At 47.1% G+C, this 21,556-nt stretch overlaps 1 protein-coding gene across 3 annotated transcripts in view; it reads left to right on the top strand.

The window, feature by feature from the left end:
* Positions 1-20,664, top strand: part of clip2 (CAP-GLY domain containing linker protein 2) — a 29,011-nt gene extending 8,347 nt beyond the window's left edge. For 2 of the 3 annotated variants that reach the window (XM_076031963.1, XM_076031962.1), the window contains exons 4-19: positions 571-1,073; positions 5,878-6,002; positions 6,456-6,669; positions 9,019-9,216; positions 9,313-9,416; positions 9,630-9,690; positions 10,197-10,247; positions 11,575-11,901; positions 12,368-12,928; positions 13,039-13,096; positions 13,693-13,776; positions 14,527-14,683; positions 16,688-16,847; positions 16,946-17,134; positions 18,262-18,321; positions 18,405-20,664. In XM_076031963.1, coding sequence (XP_075888078.1) covers positions 571-1,073; positions 5,878-6,002; positions 6,456-6,669; positions 9,019-9,216; positions 9,313-9,416; positions 9,630-9,690; positions 10,197-10,247; positions 11,575-11,901; positions 12,368-12,928; positions 13,039-13,096; positions 13,693-13,776; positions 14,527-14,683; positions 16,688-16,847; positions 16,946-17,134; positions 18,262-18,321; positions 18,405-18,416 — 2,864 coding nt within the window. In that variant the 3' untranslated portion in view covers positions 18,417-20,664. The remainder of the gene's footprint in view (positions 1-570; positions 1,074-5,877; positions 6,003-6,455; positions 6,670-9,018; positions 9,217-9,312; positions 9,417-9,629; positions 9,691-10,196; positions 10,248-11,574; positions 11,902-12,367; positions 12,929-13,038; positions 13,097-13,692; positions 13,777-14,526; positions 14,684-16,687; positions 16,848-16,945; positions 17,135-18,261; positions 18,322-18,404) is intronic. The other variant, XM_076031964.1, reaches the window with a different exon arrangement.
* The last annotated feature ends 892 nt before the right edge of the window (positions 20,665-21,556 follow it).

Below are 21,556 nucleotides of genomic sequence, written 5' to 3'. Positions count from 1 at the left end.
ATTGAGGCAGAAAGTCCAACCAATGGGGCCTTCAGAGCCCCGGGCACTCTGAAAGGGTGTCGGGGAAACAGCCCTGGCACCAACCGGGCCTGCACACACACACACAGACACACACAGACACAAACACACACGCATGTACGGATAAACGCAGACTCTTCCTGGCAGGGCGGTGCAGCAGACCGCATGCTAATGGTGCCCCTGCTCGCTTTACAGGCTGCGGAGCTCCAGCTCATCTACGTGTCAAACAGGGCCGGGTTAATCGCGGCGCATCGCGGTTGCCGTCCCTCTGACCCACTTTTCGCAAGGAATTAGAGGGGACGCCTGATCTTACACCAGGCCGCGCTGGACGCCGCACAAGCAGTGTTTTTGTTTTTAGGTCTAAATGAACGAGACGAGCGGAGCGAGGGCCAGCGCTGGCAGGCCGTGAATGAAGATGTCCTCACAATGTACAGAGCGTTGACCTCACCGATGAGAAGCGGTTAAAACAGCAAACCGTCTGTTCCCAGGTTTGGTTTTATTACCCTCAGGTTAATCAAAACCTCCCTCTTTTCTTCTTCTTCTTCTCCTTAGGTTGCCCCGCCAAGCCCACCACGCCCACCAAGATCTCCGAGGAAGGCGACGACGTGCCGGGCGACTACGCCGTGGGCGAGCGGGTCTGGGTCAACGGGGTCAAGCCGGGGGTCATCGCCTACCTGGGGGAGACCCAGTTCGCCCCTGGCCAGTGGGCCGGCGTGATACTCAACGACCTACTTGGCAAGAACGACGGCTCGGTGGGCGGGGTGCGCTACTTTGAATGCCAGCCCCTGCAGGGCATCTTCACCAGACCCTCCAAGCTCAACCGGCAGCCGGCCGGCGAGGGGAGCGACGGCCACTCCACAGACTCGCAGTCTGCTCAGAATCAGAATCAGCAAGGCGGCGGCGCCCCCGCTGGCCAACGGGTGGTGGTGCCGCTCAGAGAAGGCTTCCTCAACAGTGCGGTGAAAACGGGCAATGAGTCCGGCTCCAATATGTCCGACAGCGGCTCGGTGAAGAAGGGCGGCGACAAGGACCTCCGGGTGGGAGACAGAGTTCTGGTGAGTGGATCTGTGTCAAACACACACACACACACACACACACACACACACTAGTTGCGTTTCCATTAAAGTTTTTTGCAATATAAAATTGATATTTGTAAAATTTCGACAAAGTACAATTGCAATTTGCAGGTGTTTCCATTGAATTTTGTGAAGCGCATAAGTCGTAATACTCGTAAAATCTGGTTCCGCGACCACAGCTTTTCCAAGCCCATCTCCCTCATCCTAGTCTCCAATTCCTTGTATAAATCTGCATTTCGATGTGTGCTGTTAAGAATGGTTTTCACTGGTCATGTGACCCTGTAGGTCACGTCCGGTAACGTGTAAATATGGAAAAAGTCTTTCCATGACACTTTTGCGATATGCCTCTCTATCGATACGTCTGGAAAAAGCACTTTGTGAGAGCGTAAAAACCTCTGAACGATATTTGAGAGGTTTTTCGAAGTTTAGGTGTTTCCATTACCAGTGTTTTATATTTTATTTATTTTTAGATTGTTTGCCTTGGCTACTTCCATCTATTTCCCTTCTCAATGCTAAGCTAACTAGCTTCACATTTCACACACTTGCGGGGGTGGGGGGCTCGGTTTCAGCTCATACAGCAGTCTGTGAGTAATCCCATTAAGCAGCAAAGTGCAGGGCTCGCTCAGGGCAGCGAGGTCACCGGGTTTCATTATAGTTTAACCAATAAAACACTCATTAGAGGAAGGAAAGTGATTGCTTTTTTTTAATACAGCATGAAACAAAGACTTTTTCAGGACTGAAGCCATTAAAAGTAGCTCCTCCGCTGTGCCCGCGTCGGCAAGAAGCTAATTAGCTTCATATCATCACACTTGACACAGCAAAGCAAACGATTGTTCATCACGGTGATACATGGGAAAGGAAACTCCTCCACGGTGGCTGAAGGTGATCCTTCCCCGTCCCAGCGGAGGGATAATTATACTTTTATGAAGCCGTCTGCGATGATGGATTCAAGCTGTGAAACGTGATACATAATCCGTGCACGAGGATCTGCTTCCGTGTTTGTTACCACAGTTCATCCATCAGGCTTGTTAAAAAAAGAGAAACATCCAAATTAAACCACCAAAAAAAATCTCATTTGACTGATTTTTATTTTCCTTTACATTTTTTTTTTATCGCCCATTTATTTTTTTTAATTTTCTTTTACCAACGTGCATCGTGTTAATACATTTACCGGCCCTGGGTCGCATTGCTTTCCATTTACTGGTGGTCTCAGGGGGGAGTTGCATCACAGTCTGCCAGTTGTTGGATGGGGCAGCTCCTGAATCCCTCCTCCATCTCAATATAGTAAATCACTCCGGATTACTTTCAGCACTTAGGAGAGGAGACACCCATTGCTGACACATTGATCACTGGATCCCTTTATTTTCCGAAGCCCCTACCGTGTAATCTATCTGTCTTGCCTACGGAGGTAGGAGGGACTCGTCCTGGGCCCTTTGGCAGCTTTCTTTGGCTGAGTTAATAATTTGGTGGTATTAGCAGGAAGTGTTAAACCCCACCAGACGGCAAAAGCCAAACATGGAAGCGTACGACAGCCGGCGGAGGAAAACACTTCCACACACTCGGCCGTGTTGAAGTGGCGACGTCAGCAGCTCGGCGGTTCATCGACGTGGCGGCAAAAATCAATGACAGAATTAGTTGCCGACCAACTGTATCATCATCAACTGTCGGTTGCTTGCCTCAGTCCGAGCCTTCAGGTTGAACCCAACATCATTTTTCTGTTCTATCACTGATAGTCGGCAGCGGGAGCAAGGAGCTCACATAAAGTACAAGATTTGAAGACATTGGCGTTTTGCACCGCAGAATGTCAGTAGCCGAGTTTCCATGACCCCTAGAATTGCATCAAAACCTAAATATCGCAATAAAAAACTGGTAATGGAAACACAGAAACTCTGAAAAACCTCTTAAATATGGCGAAAAGGTTTTTCCGCCCTCATGGGGTGGCTTTTCAGACGTATCGATATAGAGGTATATTGCAAAAGTATCATAGAAACACTTGTTCGTCACTGGACATGACTGGTCACATGACTGGTCACGTGACCAGTTCACTGAAAATGGTTATGGTTATGTTTGGACGGAGGAGGACACGGAATATTTCTTACAAGTAATCAAAGAGAAAAATACAGCAACCCTTCCAGACGGCAAACAATCGTCAACAAACGAAAGCAAATGTCGTTCCCGTAAATCTCAGGGGACGAGATTTGAAGAGAATTACGTCCCGCAAGAATTACAAGAATTCTTGCAGGGCGAGAGTTTACGAGAATTACGGCCTGTGCGTTTCGCACCATTTAATGGAAAAACCCGCAAATCGCAATTGTACTTCGTCGATATTTTAGAAATATCGCTTTTATTTTGCGAAAAAGTTCTAATGGAAATGCAGCCAGTGGTACGGATGATGCGGGATGCTTTTTTAAAAAAAATTCTGTAAATCACAATCAAATTTGTGAAGTAGTGGCAATCAACATACTGATCAAAATAGTCCTTAGTTGCAGGCCCAGCAGTAATGTGCGTCATGTTTTGGGGAAAATGTGTAGAGACTGTGGCTAAATAAGCAGCTTTCTGTATCAGGACAAATAGAAAAAAAAAAGGTGCTCCGAGAAATATTTTCCCACCAGAGCAACAGCTCAGAGGCTAAACACGCGGCTACTGTCTCCGCTAGCCGGCGCAGCCTCGACGTACGAGCAGCCACTGGAGGCGCCTGAGGCCCCTCCCACCCTGGGTCCCTCACGTCACTCTGCCAGGGTGGGGGAGGGGGCGTGGCTGAGGTCTGATGAGTGCTCCCTTTCAGCAGGTTGCATGTGATGCACCTCAGCATGTTTGTTTGGATAATAATAGTCATTTCGTTTAAAAACAAACGAAAAAAAAAGTCTGCTAAAAATTGAGCATGACGCGGCGGTAATATTGAGCCCATTTCATCTGATTGTGTGTTTCTTCACACACGCTAATCCCTCACAGCGGGTGGTGGTGACTCAGCGGCTGAAGGCACCGCCGGCTTGTTTGGTCACTGGATTGTGTGGCGGCGCTAAACCTGTGTCGGTGACACAACGCGTGGGTTATTTATTGTTCGAGCACAATGAGACCAAACTTGATGGTGTGTGAGTCCGGACAAACATGGGCGGAGCCCGAAGCCGCTGGATTGGTGCAGCCACCGCCGAGCTGTAATCAGTCTTCATAACATGTTGGGTTTTTTTTTTGGAACAGACGGTGCGGCATCTTCAGCAAGGCCGGCAACGTTGTTGTGCGTGTGACGACAGTTCTAGAAACAGTGGTGCAGAACTTGTTGAGCAGTTAAAAGCGGATTAGAAATGGCCAGAAAACGGAGAGAGAGAGAGAGAGAGAGAGAAGGCAAAGAACCAGCTGTTGATTGATCCAGCAGGAACCAAAAAGAGATGCTTCCAGCTACCAGAGGATGTGACTTCATCTTCCATTTCCTACAACCCTACTGGAGGACTTTTTTTTTTCCAATTGCTCAAGGGAACCAGGTGTCTAAGGGTGAATTCCAATTCCTCCCTTAACCCTCAATCTCAACCCTCAATCTCAAAAATGCTCGCTCCCGCGAGGTGCAAGTGCTGTCCCGATTCTCAGAAGGTCAAGTTGAGGGACGAGTTTAAGGGCTGTATCGCCCTCAATATTGAGATTCTCCGGCACCACCCTTGGCAGTAAGGGCTACCCAGAAGGCATTGTGTATTTTTGCCAAGACATCTTCGAAAAAGATGGCGATGAAAAAAGCGAGCTACAAATGGAAGTATTTTCTTAGTTAATAAAGATATACATATTACGAAACCATTTTATTGTCTTAGTTTAAGACTTTTTTTTATGTATTATTGACATCGTTGCGTAACATTTTTTTTTTACTTTACAATTTTTGTCAGCCGGACCGGCAGTCCCGGCTTCTCGTTACTTGTATACCTCGTTGTGTAGCAACGGAGGACTTCTTCCTTTTTAGTCGTCTTCTTCTTTTTCTCCTTCTTCTTCGTCGTCGTCTTCTTGACAGACTGGACGTAGCTTTGGCGTAAGGTCGCCCCCACAGTCTGAAGACGTAACTGCACTTAAGGGGTGTCCCATTTCTAAGTCACAAGATAGCCCTTACACTTATTTTTGAGGGCCAAGATTGAGGGCCAAAGATTGAGGGTTAAGGGCGAGGGTTGAGATTGAGGATTAAGGGAGGAATTGGAATTGGCCCTAAGTCTTTGTTACGGCTCAGTTGGTTGGCGTTTCCAACCTCAGCCTGCTAATCCTGGATGTTGTGGCGGCGTGACATCAGCAGAGTTTTACACCAGGATGACACTGACTGGCTGTTTTCGGACCGCTGACACTGAATCGCAGAGATAGCTCACCGCCAGCCAACCAGCCTGCCAGCCAGGCAGCCAGGCAGCCAGGCTAGCTGGCTGACAGCAAACCCGCCTAATGCCCTGTGACACCACAGCGTTCCTCACCACCACTCCCTTCTCACCACCACTCCCTTCTCACCTCCTCGGCCACAGCGCTGCACAAGAGAAATCAACAGGGTTCTTTTTTTTGATTAAGCTGTTGCAAGAATTAGAGAATGCTTATATACGTATATATATATATATATATATATATATATATACATATATATATACATATATACATACATACATACATATATATGTATATATGTACTGTACATATATATATATGTGTGTATGTGTGTGTGTATGTGTATATTTTTTTATACATATGACCAAACCACCGTTGCAAAAAATGTGGACATTTTCGTGGTGTGAAACCTTCCTGCTGGTGTGTGTGTGTGTGTGTGTGGCAGGTCGGCGGCTCCAAGATGGGAGTCATTCGCTACATGGGGGAGACGGACTTCGCCAAGGGCGAGTGGTGTGGAGTGGAGCTGGACGAGCCGCTGGGAAAGAACGACGGCGCAGTGGCTGGGACAAGGTAAACACACACACGCATGATATATATATGTTTTAGCCCCAAATTGCTTATGTCCCTAGAAGGAAGTGGGGATGAAGTTTCACAGACCGACCCGCCAGTGTGGAACCTCCAAGTGTTTTGCTTTTATACATCATCACACATTTTTCTCTCCATTAAGATGAACTGATTAGCCTCACATTTTCCTGCATGAGCTTCCACACACTTTGGAGCGTTGCTCGACGCTCATCTACCATGTGACCCAGTGTGGTTGACCCACTTGTTTGGAAACCGGAGCTTATTTCTCCAAGTTTATGGAGTGAAACTGTTAGAATAATAACGACGAGGAGGCCTCCAGAAGATGCCGTTTTTACCTTTTTTTTTTTTTTTGTCCAGTAACCTCAGGTTGTGGGAAAAAAAACATTGCAGGCCTCCGTCATTGATTCCCGCCTCTCTGTCGCCCCCTGCTGTCCGCAGGTACTTCCAGTGTCTCCCCAAGTTCGGCCTGTTCGCGCCCATCCACAAGGTTATCCGCATCGGCTTCCCCTCCACCAGCCCGGCAAAGGCCAAGAAGAGCAAGCGGATGGCCATGGGCGTGTCTTCGCTGGCCCACAGCCCCAGCAGCTCCTCCATCAGCTCCGTCAGCTCCGTGGCCTCCTCCGTCAGCGGACGGCCCAGCCGAGCCGGACTGGTGAGATGTTGCTCCGCCCCGTTTCCTGTTGACAATAACTTTGGCTTCTTCTACTTTTGCTCTTTTTTTTTTTTTTTTAAATGTGAAACAGACAGGAAAGACATCCGTGTGTCCATTCACACATCCATTTTCAATACCTGCTTCTTCCTGGACCCAGGGAGCCTCTCCCAGCTGTCGTAGGGCGAAGGCAATAGTGTTGCCAACCAAGACCAAGACATTATCAAGACTAGATCAAGACAACACCAAGGCTTTATACATCAAAGGAAAATAACAACAAAACAGAAAGAAAGTGACCAGTATTTTTTTTTTATTCAAGTTTGCTTCTAAATCAAACAGCAACATCTGTTGGAAACTAGGAATAAGGGGGTATGTCAAACACAGAGCGTAAAACAGCAGCAGGTGGACAACATTATTATCTGTCATTGCAGTGTTAGTTGAGTCTTGACTATTCTTGATCAAAAATAATCTGAGTCTGTCCAGTCTGAGACAGACACAAGACAGTAAAAATGCCTCCGAGACCGAGACCCTTAAAAAGTGCCCTGGAGACCGAGGCCAATCTGGAGTACAACACTAGAGGGCAGGGTGACAACCTGGACAAGTCACTCCATAATCACAGGGCCACATAGAGGCAAACAGTGAGAAACAACCTCTCGCACTCACACACACAGGAAAGACATTGTGAATGAAAATTTATCACACATTGACCAAATGCACACCACAACAATAACAAGCCGATTAAAAATGTGCCGTTCTGGAGCGCATCGCTAGCACGCTAACACCTTTACACCTCCACTACCCCCCTCTTTGAGAATTGTTTTTTTAAACGGCAAACAGGAAACAGACAGCAAAGATAGTATGAATGAAAATGACACAGCAACAATAGCCTGATTAAAAATCTGCCATTCTAGAGCGCATCGCTAGCACGCTAACACTGTTACGCCGCCGCCTCCCACATTGAGCAATGTCTGGTTTCTTTTTCATTCGTATTTATTTACAAACCAACACAACACAACGCGGGACGCTCTCCTCCGCCTCAGCGAGCCCACAGGGAGTCATGGGGCGACCCTTGCCGTGCGATCCATCACGTCACGGTTCGTGACGTTGTTGCTGCCGACCTCTCGCTGCGAAGGCCCTTGCAGTCAGATGATGAAGAATGGCTTCTTTGTGCTGAAAACGCTCCCTTATCTGCCGCGTAGCTGATAATGACCATTTCTTTTTGCGTCTGTGCAGATCTGAAAGCCTCTGATTCACTGCCCCCCCCCCTTCCTCGCTCCAATCCCCTGCTCCCTTCTGTGACAAATGTGCCGCGAGCGGCTCAAAGACAATTCCACTAGTTGAGTTTGCAAGAAGAAGAAGAAGAAGTTTAATCTGTGTCAGGATCACCTTGCACCAAATCCAAGTACCTCCCATCGATTCTGAGCCTCAGCTCACGAGAAACGTTTAAGAATACTCAGGCCTTTGTTTAATGAGAAGGCAGCTTTTGTATAAGACTGAAGAATTATTCGGGAAGTCAAATAAGGTGTGAGAAAGAATCTCCTTCAGTTCACTTTCTGACCTTTTTTACATTTTACACTGAATTGCATGAACCTGAATCCAGTTCAGTCATTTTTGGTAATTTGCTTTGGACAAAGAATACTGACTCATCGTCCAAGCGAGGACTGGTGCGGGGTCTTGTCAAACAGCACACTCAAGTGGTCAAAGTGTGCATTGCATCCACCACCGTTGTTTGTGTCTCCAGACTGACATTCACACCCGCTGTTCTGGTCCCGCATTGCTAGACCTGTTTCTTGCCACATTGCCACCTGCTGGACTCTTGTAACATTGCAACTACATCAGCATCCAACTCATATACCACTTCTTTGTCTAACAAGTTACCCTTAAAGGTCCAGTGTGTAAAATTTGGCTTGTGTACCGTATATTAAAAGTAATTTGGTATTCCAATTCTTAGAATGGTTCTCATATGTATACATATTTATATGTGTGTGTATATATAAGAACATACATAGAGCAATGGTCTTGCACGTCATTATCTTGCACTGCTATTTTAAAGGAGGGTCCGCCTGACAGTGCTCTGAATATGAACCATGCTATCAGGCAGGCTACCTTTAAATTGTTACACACTGGACCTTTAATTACAAATTTCAATTTGGTTAGGTTTCGGGGTTTGGGTTAAGGAGGGGATGCTGTCACACAAAAAAAGGAAAAAAAAGGCGTCTAGCAATTCTGGACCAGGCCAGCAGGTCTGAGTCTGCAGGCTGCAGACACATGCGTCTTTAAATGCGACGAAATTCAAGATGAATCCTCTCACCCTCCTCCGTTCTCTCCTCGACGCTCCACCCCCTCCTGCAGCTGACCGAGACGTCGTCGCGCTACGCCCGCAAGATCTCGGGCACCACGGCGCTGCAGGAGGCGCTGAAGGAGAAGCAGCAGCACATCGAGCAGCTGCTGGCCGAGAGAGACCTGGAGCGAGCCGAGATGGCCAAGGCCACCAGCCACATCTGCGAGGTGGAGAGGGAGCTGGGCGCCGTCAAGGCGCAGCACGTGCAAGTACGGGCCAGAGAGGAGGAGCTAGCCGGAGGGGTGGGGTGGGGCAGGGTGGAGGAGGGGTGGGACGCTCTCGCTGACGTGGACGCCTGTCTGCAGTATCTTTCAGAGAACGAGAGCAGCCTCCAGCAGGTCAGAGCCATGCTGGCCAACACGCAGAAGGACAAGGTGGAGCTGGCCAATCAGCTAGAGGAGGAGAAGAGGTATGACACATTTTTTTGGTTGAGCTGTAAAGATGAAGACTATTAAATCATTTTTTCTTATGACAGTTTCTTATGTCAGTTCCTGTGAAACAGATGACAGTTCAGGTCTTTCTTGTGTTTCTTGCGCCCCCTGCCGTTTACTTCTCACAATGCATCTTCTTTCTTTCTTTCTTTCTTTCTTTCTTTCTTTCTTTCTTTCTTTCTTTCTTTCAGGAAAGTAGAAGACCTCCAGTTCAGAGTGGAAGAGGAGTCCATCACCAAAGGAGACCTGGAGGTTTTTATCATTATAATTTGTCACACATTACCTCTCTATACATTCCTCATAATGGCCTTTTTTTTTATCAAACAATTCAAATTGATTTCCCCCAGAATTCTGTCCCATGTAACTTCTGTTACTTTTATTCCCTCCACACTAATTTTACCATCAGACAATATGTGCAACAACAACACAAACAACAACAACTTCTATCAAATAGCGACAGTCATAAAAAAAAAAGTCTTTGTGTGTGTCCAGCTGTGATGTGTTTGCTTCACAGAATCAATGTACACGTGTTGATGATCAGCATATGCATTTGCTGAAAACAAATGCACCTCAAACATGAGGTTTTGTTTGGGATTTTTTTTGTTTTTAGAAATGTAATTCCCCACTAAACTGCTTTTGACATTTTGATGTCAGATCCGCAGCCGGCTGCAAAACTTTCGGCGTCAGGGCCGCTCTTGGGTTCCATTCGTAGTAGAAACCTCTGAGGCGTTTGCAGTAAGGTCTGCTTCTTCCAACAGGGAAGATGCTTTGGAGGCGCAGCATCCCTGAGGTTGGGTAAGAGAAACAAGGTGAACAAAAGCACAACAAAAAAGGATTGAAATTCTCTCTCGGCATCCGAGTTCTGGATTCTTGACTCTGTAGTTGTCTTTAAGGAGTTTGACTTGAATTAGACTCTTTTTTTTCTCTCCCCTCTTCCTCCTCCTCCTCCTCCTCACTCGTGTGTGCTGTGCTGTCGTCTGAAAAATGTCTTTGATATGCATTAACTAGTCGCTCCGAGATCTGCTGGAGTGTTTCCCTCCACGGGCCGTCTCAATCCTTACCGGATTGTAATAGAGGAAACAAGGATGGTTGCAACTGTGTGTGTGTGTGTGTGTGTGTGGGTCGCTGCTGCCTTCATCTTATTATTATTATTATTATTGTTATTAGTGCTTGTTGCTTGTACATGATCAGAGAATGGCTGCGCTCACTTCGTTCGAGTCACAGCACAAATATTTGGACGCTGACACATTGCAGGCTTTCTTTCCTTGGAATGCCGGGTGGGATGTTGCTGCTGCCACTTTAAAGCAGAGCCGTTTATTTATTTATTTTTTCCATGGATGAGGTGACACTACAAACTTTTTTTTCTAAAAAATAAACATTTAAAGAAAAAGATTCAAAGAAACCCAAAACCCTCCTGCAGAGCAGTTTTCTCTTCCTTTGAGTTCAACGTTCTCTTTCAGCCTTTTACACTGCCCCCTTGTGGACAGACACACTGAAAGCAGCTCTTATTGACCCATCAATGAGTTCTGATTCACATGGGCCAAATGGGACTCTGAAAAGAGAGAGAGTGAGAGAGAGAGAGAGAGCTCAGCTCCCCCTGACACTAGCAGCGAATCTGGACTTCTACTAGGTGTTTCCTCCCAAATCCACGTCACATGAGAGAAAAACATCCTGTCCGTCATCCTGTGCGTTTTACATCTGTCAGCGTTCACACCCTCGGCAAGGCCGGACAGGTCCTCAGTTCCTCTTTGTGCCTGTTACAGTGGAAGCAGCGTGTTGAGGTCTAAATGAACTCGACTGTTTGCGTTATGCAGGACATTTTTGTCAGATACTTTTCTGTGTGTCAGTGTCCAAATACGTCATTTTTCTGATATGTAGTGGATTTTTTTCACTGGAATGCACTGTCATGGTCCTCGCAAGGACGCTCTGGGGTTTCCCTCTGATTTTCTTCCTCCTGACATCTGATGTGTTTCCTTGAAAATGACCGCTCTTCTCATCTGGGTGATGCCGTTCTGTTCCCGGGGGTTTTCCAACTGCTGCGGCGACAGTCTAACACCTTTCCTCCATTCATAACAGCAGCCAGAAACACGAGAAAAAGGACAAAAATGAACAAACGTTTCTTTCCTCTCCCATCAGCAAACCACAGTGGAGGAGCAGAGCCGCATCGTGCAGCTGGAGGAGGAGCTCCGCCTCAGGAGAGTCGAGATCGAGGGCCTCCAGGCCAGAGTGCGAGGCCCCAACGGGACCTCCAGCAACGGCGAGGTGGTCCCCGGTCAGCCGGAGGGCCAGGCCCTGCAGGAGGCGGGCGACAGAGAGACAGGCGAGGCGGCGCTGGCATCGTGTCGGCAGGAGGTGGACTCGCTGAGAGCGGCGCTGGACAGTAAGAACCAGGAGATCAGCGACCTGAAGCAGAAGGTCCAGCAGGCCACCAAGGAGAACATGGAGATGATGGACGCCTGGAAGGTAAAGAGCGACGCACACAGCCAGAGGTTGGAACGTCCAACCTCTATTCCAGTTGAACTCTGACAGCTGCCTCGCTTTTCTCGCACCAGCCGGTTGGTGCCCGGTACCAAACTAACCAAAATGCTTCGATCCTATCGAAAAGTCAATCATCTTTTGGTGGCAACTTTCCATATCCAAGAAAGTAAATCTTAGCATCACCGAGCCAATAATAACTTGGCATCAAGATCTAAAGTCACTGGCGATTGGTTTTGTACTGCAGTGGCAATGTGTTTTTGTTGTTGTTCAACTTGGTTTTGAAACATCTGGTATCAGAAAAAAAATTGTTCACGAAGCGTTTGAAATTGTATCAAAAAAATTAGCTCATGTGTGATATAAATCACCGCCCCCTTGTGGCTGTCCTGTATTACACCTTTGATTGTTTTTCTGTCAACGTGCTGCCTGTGTCTGACTTCACTCCCCTCTGCAGGCCAAGTTCGACACTCTGGTCAGCGACCACCAGCGCTCCCTGCAGGAGCTGAAGGCCGTGCTGAGCGGCAACTCGGCCGCCCCGGCCGGCCAAGAGCAGGACGCCCAGGAGCTGCGAGCCGCCCTGGAAGCCCTGAAGCTGGAGCACCACCTGGAGACGGAGAACCTCAAGGCCAAGCACAAGATCGAGGCCGCCGTCCTGACCAAAGAGCGCGAAGACCTGAGCGGCCGCCTCCAGGAGCTCCGAGAGCAGCTGGCCAAGGGCGGCCAGCCCAGGAGGGCCGAGGCGGACGGCCGTGCCGGCGGCAAGCAGGCGCTGGAGGAGAGCGCCGACAAGCTGCAGAGGGCGGAGCGGCGGCTGGCCGAGATGGAGCGGCAGCAGGTGGAGCTGCGGGAGAGGCTGGAGCTGTCGGAGAAGAAGATGACGGACTACCAGGCCCTGCAGAAGGCCCAGGGGGAGAGCCGGGAGGAGATCCAGGAGCTGGAGGAGAAGCTGAGGGTGACGGCCAACCAGCTGCAGGCCCTCCAGGCCGGCCGCTACACCTCCAACGACACGGCCAACGTGAGATGAGATGACACACGCGCACACACGCACACACACACACACACACACACACACACACACACACACACACACCACAGAGTCTCCTGACGTTTGAGTTGTTCTTGCAGGTGATAGAGGACAACGAAATCTCAGACGAGAAGATGAAGCTGAAGCAGAATGTTGAAGGTATGGATAATGATCATATTTCCTGTTAGAGTTGCCAACTGCAACCCAAAGTTGTTGTGGTTGTGGGAGTTTTAGGCAGAAATCAATTATGTTCTTGGTCCGAAAAAAAACAAAACAATCCATGACTTTACGTCCAATCATAGCAAATGGACAAACGTGGTAGAAAAAGGGGTCACACTTTATCCCAGCCCAGCGGGTTTTGCCTCGATCCACGTAACGTAATCCCAATCTCAGCGTGGACGCTCCTGTAATCCCTCCACATAAAAGGTTTGCGCTCATGCCCGACTGACCAGGTATGTCTTAAGCTGCTTTCCGTAAGAATCCACTGCAGCCAGAGAGCGTGACGGGCCGGAGGCAGAACTGCCCAGTCTGTGGAGCAGCAGCTAGTACACAGTACAAGCCAGACGTGTGTGTGGGCGACCCGTGAAAACTGGGCTTTAGGGCCTCCAACAGATGTGTAGGAGGCACTGTGTTCACCTTGAAGATTCGGTTGGAAGTAGAGAGCAGAATGAAGCAGTAGCATTTCTGCTCTTTGCATCATTTTCCTGCCTGGGCGTGTAAAAGTGTTTCTATTTCTTTTTTCTTCTTCACTGCAGAGACGATGGAGAAGTTGCTGAAGAGGGAGAAAGAGGTCTCCACTCTGACGTGCCAGGTGGAGGCGTTGCAGTCTCAGCTGGCAGGTAAATGTCAGAAACAATTGTCGGGGTGTGAACAACCTACCAGCTCCTCCTGCCTCTCTGTCTCTCACACTCTCTCTCGCTCTCTCTCTCTCTCCCTCTCTGCTCATCTCTTCTGCGTTTCTTTTATTACTTGCAGACAGGCGCTCGGTTTCTGAACTTGTTTCTTTTCTTAGGCTCCTAATGTTGTTCTTGCCCATTACATCTTCCAACCGTTCCCCAGACTACAGATCTTTTCAGAACCTTTCCAATCAAAAGGAGCAAAACAAACATTAAGACAGCGGCGAAAACGATTGATTTTTAATTAAATGTCGCTGTGATTTTAAATGCATTTCTTTTTTGATTTTCCTGACTCAAAGTTCCATCCGTTCAGGCTCTCCAAGAGGTTTAGCCATTTTCACCCGAGATGAAACGCTGAGAGTCACCTGTGAAGTTCTGCAGGAAGAATGGGACTTTTTAATCTGAGACATGTGAAGCCTCTGATTAGCTTCAGATAAAGATTTTATTTTCCACTTGTAGCGAGTGTCTGCTACATCTACAACTTGCGTCCGCCGCTGAAATCTAATATCTGGCTAATTTCCGCCACTGTCAGCTCCCACCTGCACCACCGAGCTAATGTGTCGCACTGCAGGCTAACATTTAGCAAAGCCAAGTTTGTGGTAATGAAAGAATTTATGGCCTGTGTTTACACACAGTAACAGCGGCACATTCATACAAAAAAAAAAAAGTTCTATTTTGTGTCCTGTCTGCCAGCGATGGAGGGAAAGGTTTGCTTCAGCGAAAAGAGGGCGGAGTCCTTGGCCAAGGAGAAGATGTGCTTGGAGGCAGAGCTGGATGCCATGACCAAGAAGTCCCACGATGCCTCGGGGCAGCTGGTTCACATTAGCCAAGAGCTGCTAAAGAAAGAAAGGTACCGCTGCCGAATCCGGTTCAGGAACTGCACAACCGCTGCGGCTATGACGCTCAGGAACGCATCGTATCGCTAATTCATTAATAGACAAGGTCCTTGAAGGCAACCAGACAGCGTGCTGATTTGATTGCACCTATTGTCCACCCGAGCCATATCTTTCTGAATCGTACTGCTTCATTTTGTAACGTTACATCTGGAGGAAAGCTGCTGCCGGGGGCCTACGAGCCGAGCCAGGAGTCACATTAGTCTAAAGAGCGGCTGCAGCAAGTGGCTTTACGATCCTCCGCTGCCAGCGGCGCCGTAAACAACAGCGCACTGCGGCGTGGCGGAAAGTTGCCAGGAATGTTCAAGCACAACTTTGCAGCAGAGAGGCTGAGTGTGCTCCTCTGAGATAAATATCATGGGTACAGCCTGAGCCCCGGCGATAACATAATAATCTGGCAACAATTTGATTAAATAAACATGGAACTATTTTGAAAATTCGATTGTTTTCCAGTTTCAAAGTTTACAAAAAGATCTGCAGACAAGAAAGGCACTGTGCAGTGCAAAGTTCCGTACATAAAAATGACTCAAAACTTTTCACAAATGCTTATTTTGACATCGCTGATGTATCAGCTCTGACATCGGCTCATTGACGAGCTGTATTTTTAATTCCCTGCTCCCTGTCAGTGCTCGCTCACGCTGCAGCAGTTCCCCTCACAGTGCTGCCTGAACATTTTTGTACCGTTCACCTCCTCCTTTGCCAAATGCTGTTGGAGGGAGGGGACTCTGATAATTGAGATCATTATTTAGCCACTGGAGGGCGAAAGAGGATGTTTCCGGCGCAGCTGTGCGGGGCTTTACGATCAAACATGCTCCTGCAGATCGCACTTATTGCACTGCATTATTGGCTCAATAACATTTTGTAATTCCTACTATATAGACGGTTAAATGTTAGTAAGCGCCGGTGAGCCATAAAAATAAGGGCCTCTGGCTGCAGGAGAGCAACATCACTACTGCAGTTATACTGTTATGGAATAAAACTTTTACCCTCCTACTGGGAAAAGGTGGATGTTTGCATAATTACCATAATGTATAATGTTCCTGCCGACTAAGTGCATTTAAGTTAAAAAAAGAAAACAACCTAAATCTGTATTGGAGCTCCTAAATGGTAGTTAGGCAGAAACATCTCAATGACCCCCTGGTGGCTGGTTGCAGTACTGGTCATGAACTAACCCTTCAATGCCAGTAGATATGTAAAAAAAAATCAACTCCCAAAAAACACACACAAATATACTAATTGTAAAGAAAGTTTCAGTCAAACAAAACATAGCATTTGCTTTGATATCATGTGTGGATCAATAATGGTCTGTTCATTCGTTTTCCTATAATAAACACACTGTTTATCAACAAACAAATGTTGGCTTGATAGATAAATAAATCAGGCACAGGCAACCTTTGGCAAAACAGGAAGTGATGCTCCTTCATTGTGGCCAGATGCTGAGCAGCTTTAAACAACCGCAAGCTCTTCCAGTCAAGATGCTGATATAAATATGCAGGCAGTCAGCCAGAAGAGGGCGCCGTGCCAAGAAGTGCAGACGGTCTGTTTGGCTGTTTGAGTGAGGGGGCTTCCATCCCAGCAGCCAGTTTGACAAGTGCAGGGTTGATGAGGCCGCCTCTGCCGTTTCCTGCCAGCTCTTCAGAGGACGGGCAAAGTTTTCAAACACAGAAGGGAAGACAGTTTGTATTTCTCCACTCGTCGTTGCACTTCAGGGGCCGACAGGTTGGCAGGTGTATATATATATGTATATATATATATATATATATATATATATATATATATATATATATATATATATGTATATATATATATATATTTACACTACACTCCTGAGATAGACTATGCTGTGCTGTGGGTTTTGTTCTAGACTCGGTGAGGGGACTTAAAAATGAAACGTTGGCATTTGTGACGTGATGTATGTTTAAATGAAAATAACGATGTGTTCCAAAAAACCCTGTCCTCAGGAGCTTGAACGAGCTGCGGGTGCTGCTGCTGGAGTCGCACCGCCACTCGCGGGACATGGAGAAGGACCTGAGCCGCGACGTGCGCAAGGCCGAGTGGAAGGTGAAGGAGCAGAAGCTGCAGGACGACATCAAGAGCCTGCGAGAGAAGCTGCTCCTGCTGGTGAGGGTGCGCCGCACGTCTCAGATGACCTGAAACCACATCCATCCATCGCTTGGCGCTGAGGGAGCTGCTCTCACCGCTCCGCCTCGTCTTCACAGGGTCGGGAACGGTCCTCGCCGGATCACCGGCGCTACTCTATGCTGGACCCCTCGGCGTTGGATTCGGAGGTTAACCGTCTCCGCCACCGGCTGCTCAACACGGAGGACACACTGAGAAACGCCATGGAACACAACCAGCAGGTGGACCAGCTGGTCCAGGCCATGCGGCAGCGTCCGGACAAGAGCCCGGTAACCTGCAGACACATGCAGACACATGCAGACACCTGCAGACACCTGCATGCAACTGCAAACACCTGCAGACACTGCAGACACATGCAGACACCTGCAGACACCTGCAGACACATGCAGAAAGCTGCAAACACCTGCAGACACTGCAGAAACATGCAGACACCTGCAGACACCTGCATACAACTGCAAACACCTGCATACAACTGCAGACACATGCAGACACCTGCAGACACCTGCAGACACATGCAGAAAGCTGCAAACACCTGCAGACACTGCAGACACATGCAGACACCTGCAGACACCTGCAGACACATGCAGAAAGCTGCAGACACCCTTGAAATACAGTAGTGGAAAAAGGTTTTCAGACACCTGCAGACACATGCAGACACCTGCAGACACCTGTAGACACATGCAGCCACCTGCAGACACATGCAGACACATGCAGACACATGCAGACACCTGCAGACACATGCAAACACCTGCAGAAAGCTGCAGACACCTGTAGATACGTGCAACAGCTTCAGACACCTCTCACTTCGTTCTGTCGAGACTTCACTGTTGTGAACCTTCAAAGAAAGTGCAGAGGTGCAAAGGAACACAGTAGTGGAAAAGGGTTTTCAGACACCTCATGCAGTTGTGATGTAGTGTGTTGCACTAAGAATAAGTCTTAAGTCTCCAAGTGCAATATGTTTTTAGTGCAGTGGCCAAACTTCATCCACTTGCACCTCATGCACCGTTCTGTCCAACTGAATGTTTCAGCAAGATGACTTTGTCCCTTTGCAACACATCCAAAGTAAGGGAACGACAAGAACTACAAGAATTGTTTTCTCATTAGCAATAAACAACAAAATAATTTGAAACCGAAATACGAAAAGAAATTCTTGTGACAATAATTTGGATTTAGTAAAATTTTGAGGGTGTCTGAATCCCCCCCCCCCTCCACAGTTGTAGTTCAATTATTTAATTAAAGTGGAAAGACTTGCATACATTATGGTCTAAAAATGTCATAATCTGATTGGATGAGCCTTCACTCAGTCACGCTCAAGCTGACCAATCAAGATTTGGCTCCGTTGTCTGTCGCTGCGGTTCCTAGTGTTGACTTTGCACGTCTCCCCACGCTTCCACAGGCTCACGCTGCAAATTCAGCCAATGGAATCCATCTCCAGGAGTCCGACTGTCCTCGAGAGGTGAGCGCGTGGCTTTCCCCCTAAACTAGTCAACCAACGCTGTGCTGCTTTTCTCTTAAATAATGAGCGATGTTTCCGTCCAGGAACAACACTGATGTGAGCCGGAGAGGCCGGAGGGAACGGGGGCGTGCGGAGGAACAGCTGGAGCGAGAGCCCGTTGTCGGTCTGGTCTACTGGAACACTCCAGTGCACAGTCTATACCAAAAGAGGCGCTGTCCGTCTCCAGTGATTCTATGTATTTGTCGCAGAAAGTCCCTATTAGCCAACCCGCAAAGACCGCTCGAAGCACTATGAACTATAAGCTGGACGTGGACTTGAAGAGACGTTATTGTCGGCGTGACACAACGGCGATATTCGATGCTTTGTAGTCGTTAGTAGAGTTGGAATCGACGAGTCGCCGAGGACTTGCTCACGATTCAAAAAAAAACATCTGTGGACGTCTGACAGGGAGCGGAAGTGAAGAAATGGGGCCGTCGTCGCTCTTCTCCTTCGTTTATTTATTCCTTTCCTCTCGCTCCTTAGCTTCGCCTTGGCCAGTGAAACTTTTGAAGGGCGCTGACTCGTCCCGTTTATGAGTTTGGCTCACTAGTTACTGTCATTAATGGCGGTAATGTGAGATAGCCGCAGAGAGAGGGAGAGGGAGAGGGAGAGCTCTGTCCGCTGTTCCAGTGTACGATACGTCATGTTGGGGGTGTTGGAAGTATTAAAAAGGGACTTTAAATTCATCGTCCACGTCTTTACAGTCAAAAAACACTCTGCTGTATGCGTGAAGGGAAGCTGTAAGGGTTGTTTTTTTGATTATTTCTTTGCAATGTGGGTCCATTGGGTTCCAAGAGCAGCTGCTTCTATCTTTTGGTTTATTGATATTTTAGGTCCTCACTAAAAATCACCTCCAGCTATATAATCTGCACTCCACGTCAGTGTCGTGCTGAGACAGCTGACGTCAGCGGCTCTGTTTGCTAAAATGTGACGCCAGAGTCTTTTCTGAAGCTGTTTGTGGGTGGAGCCACAATATAGTGTCCCTGCCCATGCACATGATGTTGCACCCCTACTTTCAAATGTTTAAATAACTCATTAAAACCACTCCCTTTAGAACAAATGATTAGAATGACCAAAAATTAGATGAGCCACCTTTGACGTAAACACAAAAAAAACGCACTGGTCAAAAGTTTTTACAAGCTGTACTGCAGCCAGCCACCAGGAGGCGATGTTTGCGTTTTACACTGTGTGAGCTCTCCTACCGAGCTCTCATACAGACTTGTATGCAGTAAATGACACAATGTTCAGACATTTTTATTTAATACTTTTTAAGTAATTTTAACTTATTATGGGATGTTTCACTTTCTGAGTTTCGGCTTCTTTCCAATGACCCTGATCACAGTTGCACAAATTCATTTTTGAAAAATCTCTGTGTTTTCCCTGACCGGGACAAAATGTATAATTCTGACATTTTCTGGGACTCTTGAGTGGGTTTTTATTTTATTTTGTTGATTTTTTTTACATTCGACAAAAATGTCTGATATGACTCACCGAGGATGCACTTGATGATTTGATTTTACCAAATCATTTGATCCCAGATGTCTTAGGGGCGGTCATGTACATGATGTCTCTTCCAAGATGGAGGGTTGGCTTCACTTCATCATGCTGCCTGTACCCAACACTAACACCCTAGATCAGATGGAGAGGTTACCAGCATGTTTCACATGTGGTAAACTGGATAAGAAAACAAAAAAAAACAAAACTCAAAAGTCAATTGTATGGAACTTTGCAAACATTAGCTATTGTGCCGCGAGGTTAGCTACCACATGTGTTTGTTTCTTGCGAGGAAATGCTGCACAACAGTTTGTAATGGAGGAAGGAAGGAAGGAGGAGGACGAACTCCAGGCACATCACACGGAAAACAGTCTCACTTGTCCGAGTTTGGATTTGATTTCATGAACTCAAATGTGTTACTGAACTGATGCTGATCATCTCAACCACCAATCTTCTTTCAACTAACAGCTAAAGGTGGCTCTCGAGCTACCCCAAGAAAGTCCCCCCTTTTTAAACTCTTTTTTTTTTTTTGCAGTTGCACATTGGTGGACTCCCCTTGGGGCCCTGCTGGTGTGCCAGTATGTGCCCCAAATTGTATCAGTACATTAAAGAAATCTTATTCTGTAAGTCTTCCAAATAGGGTTTCCTTCACCCATCTGAACGCCAACACCCAGAGATGAGTGCTGTCTAAAGTTTTCCACTGAATATTGTACGTGGCCTTTCTTTTTTTTTTCTGCTGGCAGGTTCATATACTTTGGATTATTGCTGCGATGGTTTTGGAAATTGAGTCATTAAATATTAACAATATGAGCCGGGACTGCTGGTGTTTTATTTCACACTCTCTCCGCACTTTCTGCCGCCTCAGTGTGTTTGTTTTTCAAGACACAAAATAATGAGTAAATGTGTGTCCACTTTAAACTAGTGTGCAATTTGTTGCCACATTGAGGGCCGGTGGTTTCGGGACAGGAAACCCTGCCAGCAATCCGTCATGCCTGTCCAACACACACACACACACACACACACACACACACACACACACACAGGACAGGATAAAGGTAAGCCTGCTGTTAAAACATAAACTGGTCTGAGGTAAATATTTGGTCAGCGTCAACCAGACGTGGATGCACTTGACGAACCATTGGGATCCGTAACCTTGAGAAATATCACTTTAACTTGCAAATGTCAAATTTTTGCCCTCACGTGTAAACTGTTTGCCGAAAGACACACAGATGGCATTTGAATATCAATATTTATTTGCAGGAGTTTGAAAAAAAAAAAAATGTTGTGAAATTGTTTCTCTTGTTTTTAGCTTTTAAAGTTTTAAGAGTTTTTTTTTTTTTTTTTTTAAGGGACTCGATGTTTCAGGTAAAGAAACAGATTATTGGGAAATGATATTGCAGTGTGAGATATAAGAAATATTATATATATCATTTCTTCCTCTTCACTTCCTTATGAACTTTACCCTATATTAACACGGACATGCTATATTTAGACAATCACAAGTGTCGGTGTATGTTATCGTCTTGGCCATATATCCCCTTTTGACAAATCCTAAAAATAATCTGCACGCTGAAACCATTGCGTCAGACCTCAAAAGAAGTACTCTCGAAGCTCCGCGGACTGACAAACGCTCTCCAAAGTGGCAGACAGCGATTCGTAAAAGTCAAAAGTCGCATAAGAAACCACTCTGGGAATATTTCCC

The sequence above is a fragment of the Nelusetta ayraudi genome, unplaced genomic scaffold (assembly GCF_046127955.1).
Source record: "Nelusetta ayraudi isolate G7.1 ecotype Tasmania unplaced genomic scaffold, CSIRO-AGI_Nayr_v1 ptg000033l, whole genome shotgun sequence".
NCBI classification, from domain to species: Eukaryota; Metazoa; Chordata; class Actinopteri; order Tetraodontiformes; family Monacanthidae; genus Nelusetta; species Nelusetta ayraudi.
This window is presented reverse-complemented; position numbering and strand designations above follow the sequence as displayed.